Raw genomic sequence first — 8,952 nt, 5'->3', positions numbered from 1 at the left:
TATCGCACGACTCTGTGGTATATTTGGTTAACAAGATAGAGGGTTAAATGCACAAAGTAGAAAAAAGTGACTATATCTCATCAACCAATGATCCTACAGAGATGTGACCACTGACTTTGTTGTTCTTTATGACCAGAGGAAAAGTTTGACATATCGCACGACTCTGTGGGATATTTGGTTAAAAAGATAGAGGGTTAAGTACACAAAGTACAAAAAAGGATGCAGCCAAAGATAGGAGCTTGTAGTCACCTGCTCCGCAGCCGACTGATGATTCCGCTTTGCCCCGTGTTCCACTTTGCCCAGACCCCACTAAATATTCTTCTCAGGCTGAACTATTTAGCTACCGTTCACAAAAAATTCGACATTTTTGTAAGACGGGGGGTGCAGGCCCTTTAAATATCCCTAAAATCCTTCACAGATACCTTATTTCAGATTAACTTCTTTAAAACAATAAAAACTTTACACATTCAAAGCTTTATATTCTTTTCAAAGTCCAGAATCAAGTCAAACATTTTTATAATCACTCTTCAAGGCAAACATTTTACTACAACCCCGTATAAAGAATTTATGACCGTCCCTGTCATTTTTTTTTCCTAATGCATAATTCATTAGCCCGAAATGCAGACTCATTGAGCATTTTGTACTGTAAGAACTTCGTGGCAACATGGAAAACGTAGCCCAAATGTACTTGACAGAATGATTTGTCATGGCAATCCGGCCATTATTTCGCCCAATAGTCGTGTTTCATGTTCCAATTCGAATACATACTGCTTTCGGCAGAAAAATAATCACAATTTCAAAATTGAACCATATTGGAATAAATTTGTTTACGGTAATAGATGCACGATGTAATCCTGCACATTATGACACCGCATGGAATCCAATGTGACCTCAAGAAGTACAAGTAATTGAATAGACGAAAGTCCAGTTTTAAAAGTGACTAACTTAGTCTAACTGGCCTATACAAGTTTTTTCAATGAAGCTTTATTTAAAGCAGTTTTTTTTTAGTTTTTACTTCTCTGTACTTTTCATAACTTTTATTTTATTTGTCAGTTCTTTTGTTTCAGTTTTCTTTTGTTCCTTTTGTTTTAATTCCTTACATGGTCAACCTGTTAAATAATGCTTAATATTATTTATATGCTATTGTATTTGTCATTATTTTGAACAATGTAATTTTTGCTCTTGTGTTTATTTATGCTTTTGATTGTATTACCAGCTCAATGGTTATGTTTTTGTCCGGGGACTAGGCTCCTTCTTTACAAACTTTTCCCGGGGTCTTTTGTCCTCTCTTTTATAAGAGGACTTTTCCACCTTGGGATTTGGTTGCGGAGAGGGATTTTGGCCCATTCGGTCAAATGTGTGTTTATTTGTTCTTTAATATCATATTTATTGCATGTTGTATATTGTATATTTTTATATGTGAGCTTCACAGCAATTCAGCTTTTAGCTGCGAGTGTGTTTGAATAAACCATGAATAATAATATAATAAAAAATTAAAGGCACGCATATAGCCTACATGTATATTTAGGCCCGCGAAAGCCAATTCCGAGTTTATCGTCCCTTTTTTTTCCCAGGTTGGTGAGGTGACTTTTTCATTTTTCATTTTTTCATCAGATTTCATTATTGACCTAAAGTGCGTGTTGATTTAAAGCCACACTCATACATGCTATTTATAAACATGTTTTTATATGGGTAGAGACTAGAAAAGTTAGAAAAGAGCCTAGTTTTGGTTCCAAGTTAAAAATTTATATGTTTTACAAACAAAGATATATGTTTCCAATTGCTAAAACTGGTGAAAACACTAATACTTTGAAAATAATGAATTATTTTGGCATTTTTGAAAATTTGATGCGGGTGTTTTTGATGTCCAAAAAGTGACGCGGGCGGGGGACGATAAACTCGGAATCGACTTTCACGCGCCTTATAGCTACTCTCAAACCATACCGGTATTGATAATCTATGCTCAAACCAGATGTCGAGTTTTGAATAGGCCAGATTTTGCTCTCACGAATTCCCCTTAGTGCGAAAGTACCAGCCCTACACCTATATCCATTTCAAATTGAAGTCCCCCCGGCTAATATTGTACAGCCCCTAAAATAAAAGCTCTTCTCCCAACTACTATTTGGGCGACATTTCACGGCACTGTCGTGAATTGGGCTCATTTTTTGTGGCAACACTGCGTCAAATTTGTCAACAAACTACGCAGCTGAGCTGACCAAGTGTCATGTGAGTATGACTCTGCACAATTCTTTGCGATGTTTACAGCTTTTTGGTGATTGAAATTCCAAAAAAAGTAAGTGTATGTTGTGTAGAATTTAATATACGAAGCTTGTGAGAAAGTTTGCCGCGTTCAGTGCGAAAACAACATGGTTTTGATGTGTAAATTGTTTAAGCTTACCGTGGCATTGTGGCTTCTGTGCATGAAGAGTGAGTATGCCCATATAAGGAGATATGATTTAAAAGGACTGGTAGACTTTACGTGTGGTGTAAATCGTAGAAATCTCTTTGGTTTGCTGATTTAAACCAGTACTAACTTTTAAGCCAAGTAACATGACTGGTTCCCGCCCTCACCGATTTTTGGAGACTTTCAAATTATTTGTGTTATTTTTCTTCTGTGTGCTTACTTACTTTGTTTCTATTTCTAAAATTGTTGTAATTGTATAAATGAAAAGACATGTTAAGAAGTTCTTGGCTTAGTAAACACATTTGAAAACACTCTCTTCAAGCTAGGGGCAGGACTTTGATGAAATAACAAATAGGGTCTCCCCATTTTTATGATATAATGTTGACAAACACTTTACACAGAAATGAATTTAAAAATGGTAAAAAACTAACACTGTCACTGACAAATAATAAGGGCATCCCTCACCGATTTTTGAAAAAGTCCATAGAATATATATAATACATAGCCCCCCCCCCCATGTATTTTTTTTATTTACAGATTCGAGGCGTACTGACATTTTAGCAAGGACTCAAAAGGGCATTTTGTGATCCACAGCATCATCCCCCCACTCAACAAAAAGTTTTTAAATGTGCATAACAATTCTTGCAGATTAATTCGTAGCAAATCGTGAAAGTTAAGCTGTGTCATACGTACATAACTCACAAACGCAAAATTGGATCAGCTAAAATTGTGGGAATTTAAGCTTTTTTTGTTGATATAGATCTACTGAAAAATGTCATAAAAAGAGGATGCTAGGATCACAAAAAGTTAATAATAAAATCAAAATGCCTAGCTATGACAACTGTAATGTTTTTGTTTTCATAATAAATGAACCAACAATACAAAAATCAAGGCGTTCAGTTTATGCGGGGGCATTTGTAGTTAGTATTTTTGAAATCGGGGTCATCAGGTATGAATTTGTTGAAAAAAAATAGCACATTCTATATTTTGTTCAGAATTTTACAAAATTAAAAATACTGGACAAATTTGCAGAAATAGATTTTTGAAAGTTTCTGCATTAAGGGGATTTTTGATGATAGAAAAAAGCTAGTAATTGGTAGGGATGGCAGCTTGCGGTTAATTTGCTGTCCATTTGTATTACACAGGCGGTCACAAGTTTAAATGGTTGATTTGTTCAGGGTCCCAGTATATATTTTTTATACAAAATGGTATAAGTGTTCCTACGGATCCATATAGAAAATTTACACAAGGCCATTTTGCAACCCATGTAGAGAATGTGTTGTAATTTCGTTCTGGTTTACCCGAACGTAATTCAAATGTCACAATATTTTTGCTACAAAATTAATCTGCAAGAAATTTTTTGTACATAAACATTATGTAGCCAGTATACATGGTATAGGTTTACAGTCAGTATAAAATTCTCAACTTTTTTTGATAATTTAAGTGGGGGATGATGCTGTGGATCACAAAATGCCCTTTTAAGAGTGGTCTTAGCCCTGGAATTATGGAAACATTTGGGCCTCATAACTGCTAAATTGTTGGTCATATATAAAAGTATAGGCCTACATATTCAGAATGGCAAAGACTTCATGAATTCAACTGTGAGGTCAAATTTGGGCAAAAATCCTCATTTTGGGAGAAAAGCCAAAAATCCAAAATGAAAAAAACAAACAAACGGGTACTAAATATTTTTATCAAGACTTTTTTAAACACAACTTTTGTGTGATTTCCTCCAAAAATGAGTATTTTTGCCCAAATTTAACCACAGATTTCTAGGCCTGGTCCGGGGGTCATCAGGTACGACTTTAAAAAGAAAGGGGTCATTTGGTATATTCAACTACCAATAAAGGGGGCCTATGACAGGCATACTTCTAAAGTTGAGTACCCCCTATCATCTGCAGTACCAGAATTACATTGGAGCCAACAGTTACCGCAATCATTCCATTAACCGCCCAAGTCATTTTGGGTGATTTTAAACATTGTTTACATAATTACATGATGAAAATTTGAATTTAGTTTGAGGGATGCACATTGTCGATATTTTAAGGCTCAATTTCCCACATGTAGCCACTCAATTTTGACAGTAGTGGATGGGCGGTTATTATATTGTGCTTGTTAGTTGTTGGGTGGCACAGGGTGGGCACTTGGGCGGTTTATGGAATGAATACGGTACAGTTATCTGTATGAATTACTAACAGTAACGATTGCTTTTAAACGTACAGCCTTAACTTGTTTCCATTTAAACTTGTTTCCATTGTTTGTTTATAGGGTCAAGGTTGTGTGACCAAAATGCATGCATCAACTTCTACTAATTGATCATAACAGAGAGCAAGCTGAGTTCATCTACCATTGACCAGGATATAAACATAGCTGCTAGTTAATGCATGAATTGACCGCGATTCCCGAACTGGGTTGATAAGTTTCCCATTTTATGGACCAGAAAAAGTCACATTGTTTTCTATATCAGCTGCAAAATCACTATAAAACTGTTCGTTGTGAACCAGTACATATGATGACTTTATGGTACCAGGACCTGCAATCCTCTAGTTGAGTGCTCTACTAAATTCTGGAAGGATTATTTACATCAGCGTTGCCTGGATTGCTGTGAAGATTGCATGCATAACAATTTAATTTGCTTGATTAACATTAACCTTGCTAAAGTATCATGGTATGTACATATAATGTGAACACCTCACAAAAACAAAGTTCCCACTGAGACCTAAAAAAAAATAATAATACAACCCCAAAACAAACAAAAACCCAAAACAAACAAACAAACAAACAAAAACACGGGCAGGTGACAGGAAAGTGGAACTTGGATTTGACTTTCATTAGCCTTATAGCAGGGACTGCCTTTTGAGGAGAGCGAGCGCTCCTGAAATCTGATATAGGAGAGTGATATTTAGCTCTCCTTAGTTGACCATGATCCTTACATTCTATTGTATCAAAACATCTCTTTAGAAGAGCTATTTAATGCTCTCCTTTAAATCCCAAAAGACAGTCCCTGAATATAGTAAAACATTTAAATGACCACTCAAGTATGGGGACTTTATTTTTGTGATGTGTTTTGAGTTAAGGCCACCATCACAATGGCATAGCTTGGGGGCTGCTGGGGGGGGGGGGTACTCAAGTTTGGCTTGGGTATGGGTGTGCTGCTGAGAATATGAAAGGGGACCTATCAATAAACCAATTTTTCAAGAAATTTGGTGGTGAAAGTCAAAATTTTCAAAATCATTTGAAGACCGGTTTAATACCAAAATTTTAATAAAACCTGATTATAACCAAATTGGTGGCATTTGTGTTAACTTTCAGGAATGGGGAGGAATTGTATGTTGTTAAACTTTCAACGATATTGTTCAATTTGTAATTTTCTGGCTGTCTTACAGCCAATGGCCTATCATGGGGTTCTGTATTTTATGCAATTATGCATATTACAACTCGCAAATTCAATGTCCGAATCAAGCAAAATTGTGAAAAAAAATTTTTTAATTTCTTCTGAACCATGCCCTGAAAAGAGGATGCTAAAATCACAAAATACACCCTTTTCAAAAAATAATAATATGAGCATAAAATGTTTTTCATATTGATTTTTGCAGGAACATCACACCAAGAAGAAACATTGCAGGCTGCAGCTGCCGTCAGATGATAGGTTGTCCAAAATGGCAGTTGAACACGACTGGACTGCACTTCCTGACCACATCCTCATAAATATATTCTCCCATCTTCCCCTCCACGACAGGTGCACAGCCGCTCTTGCCTGTACGACATGGTCAGGCTGCTTCGACTCGCCGTATCTATGGCGAAAGTTCATATTTCAGTTCTTCAAGGAGGAAGATGCTCGTCAGTTAATGTGTCTTACGAAACATGGCAGCCAGCTGCGTGATGTCAACATCGTGTTGAATCAGAAGTCCCAACAAAATCGGGAAAATGCATGCACGGTTCTCTCCAGTCTCGCAAGATTAGAGGAGCGCCGACTGCAGAGTATCAGTATTCAGTTTACAACAGAGAATCCATTGTTCTTCCAAGGAATGGAGTTCCTCTACGGTCTAGCAGAACTTTTCGGCCCACCGGATCCGCAGATTCAGATGCTGAATACGCTATATGAAGTAGACTTGAGTGGTTTGTCCATAACTTTAGATGACATCCTGTTCAATCTACTTGCTATACACCACAACGAAACTTTACACAGTGTCAACTTGCAAAATAGCCCCCTCTGTTGTCGAGTGACACCAGAATGCATTTTGAACTTGGTCCAGAAATGCCGCAAGTTAACCTCCCTCAGCATGCACTACAAATCCATGTCGGAAGGAGTATTGGAAGAATTCGCAAAGAAAGATCGCAAGCCTTTGAAAATGTTATCGTTAGCATGTCGACGCGAGGAAAAGTACCACAAACCGATTTCAGCGGCATCATGGGAGAAATTGGTGGATAAGCTACCAAATTTCCAGGTGAAGTTTTTCTTCGATCACACTATCGAGCGCCACCGTATCGCAACGATTCTTCACCCACATATACCTGTCATTAAATTATGCATGCGCACGCTTACAGAGCTTCACGAAGAGGTTGCGATGACTGCAGAGTATTATCACGAGACTTTAGAACATTTTGTCATCACGACAAAAGGTACCGATAGACTCCAGCAAGCGTTGCTGAATCTGGTTGAAATCTCGCCAAGATTGAAGGTGCTTCACTGTTATTGTGCCTTGGATGACAACACAATTTCACGAGTTAAGGAACTCTGTCCGAACCTGGAGAAGTTCACGCTGAAGACGACAGACGAATTCAACGCAATGATGCCGTCCTTGATCGGAAGAGAGGCGAGGAGCGTGGCTCAGAACCAACAGATAGTGTACTGACTGATTCAAGCAGCACACTATCTGTACATCTATATGTGCATTTATGTAACCCTGTGTGTACCTTTGTTGCCCATTAGAAACTTACAAGAGCTATAGATGAATCCGACAAGCCACATTCCTACACCTCACTGGCAGCCATAGCTGGGGGCTATCCATCCATTTTACGCAATGCCAGTATCATAGGCGTGCAGCGTTTGCCGCTCCCGTGACGTGGTGCAAGTGCTACGCGCTCCGATGCGCTTTCGCGATACTGGGCGTCTTGGATCGCAATCCAAACGATCTAAGCTAGTTTGGCACGGATGGCCCCCAGCTATGGCTCGTCACTTGGCTCGTCGGATTCGTATATACATTGTGGGAGTAAAAGTACGTACAAAGTTACATTATGGACGTAAATGGACCTTGTGCAGCCTCCTGCCAATGGCTTTTCAACACTATAGATAGAGGGGTAGGTATAATCTAAAAAAAACACCATACGATTCCGCCACAATGTAGTTTCCAATATTTACACCCGCAATGTAATTTTGTTCGTATTGTACACACCCACAACGTATGCAAAAAATACCCCACAATGTAGCCCTTGTACGTAGGTATGTATGCATCATTGGCCTCCTTCACATCACTTAAATATCATTAGTCCCGGCGAGATGGGGACTGATAGTATTTGGTGTCCAAAAGGTCATTGATCCCAACCTTGTGTTGTCAAGTCATGGTTGTAACAGAAAATTTAAGGTAAGACTAACTTGTTCACACATGCCTATAGTCCTATGTATGCAACTCACAAATTCAATGTTGGAATAAACAATTCAAAAGCAATTGTTTATATACTTATACACACATTTGCTTCATATAAAAACTGCTGGAGTAATGCAATTCAAAATTTGTAAAAATAGAAAACAAAACATAAGAAGATTGGACCATGCCCCTTTAATTGAAATGCATGACCACTGGATTGGGCTATTTCATTTAAAATCCACACTACCCCTGTGGAAGATTTTGGAAATATCTTCCACAGAGAATATAATTTCAAATGGAATGCACACATTAGGAAGCTACATTTGAAACTTGCCCTCACTCTGTGGAAGATTCAGGTTGAATCTTTTCAGAGGGTGTATGAAATTCAAATGGAGCTGCCTAATGTGTTCATTCCATTTGAAATTATACTCCTCTGTGGAAGATATTTCCAAAATCTTTCACAGGGTTAGTGTGGATTTCAAATGGAATAGCCCATTATTTTGATATTGATAACAATAAGCTGCCCAAATGAAGATTGGGCTCAGTCAAGTGCCTTGATTTATAAAAACATGTAGTTCTACATACATGTATAGTTGCGTAGCTGCATTGATTGTATAATGTTAACTATTGATTATGTATGTAACATGTATTGTGAACAAAAACTATTTTACTAAAATGCAACTGTTTTAATACCAGATAAATCTCTAGATATCTATAGTCCATTTGGCTTCTGCGAGCCAGTGATGTCAGTACTTTGTCGTAGTTACTTACTTTGTGTGTCCACTATGCACCGCCTTTATAGTGCGAGTTCTTTTAGTTGGTGCATGTGTATGATTTAATACTGCTTCCACTATATAGAGCATGCAATGACAAATTTTGCATCACGGAAGCCAAGTGGACTAATTAAAAGGCCTATTATTGCTTGCAGTAGCTCACAGGTACTATAAAGAAACATGCACA

At 37.7% G+C, this 8,952-nt stretch overlaps 1 protein-coding gene across 1 annotated transcript; it reads left to right on the top strand.

The window, feature by feature from the left end:
* The first annotated feature begins 2,180 nt into the window (after positions 1-2,180).
* LOC140146406 (F-box/LRR-repeat protein 8-like) lies at positions 2,181-8,268 on the top strand. The gene is made up of 2 exons (XM_072168246.1): positions 2,181-2,293; positions 6,001-8,268. The coding sequence occupies exon 2, from the start codon at positions 6,064-6,066 to the stop codon at positions 7,258-7,260; it is 1,197 nt and encodes a 398-aa protein (XP_072024347.1). The 5' UTR covers positions 2,181-2,293; positions 6,001-6,063; the 3' UTR covers positions 7,261-8,268.
* Positions 8,269-8,952: the final 684 nt, after the last annotated feature.

The sequence above is a fragment of the Amphiura filiformis genome, chromosome 2 (assembly GCF_039555335.1).
Source record: "Amphiura filiformis chromosome 2, Afil_fr2py, whole genome shotgun sequence".
Classification (NCBI taxonomy): Eukaryota; Metazoa; Echinodermata; class Ophiuroidea; order Amphilepidida; family Amphiuridae; genus Amphiura; species Amphiura filiformis.
The sequence above is the reverse complement of the archived record's forward strand: the minus strand, read 5'-3'. Positions and strand labels throughout refer to the sequence as shown.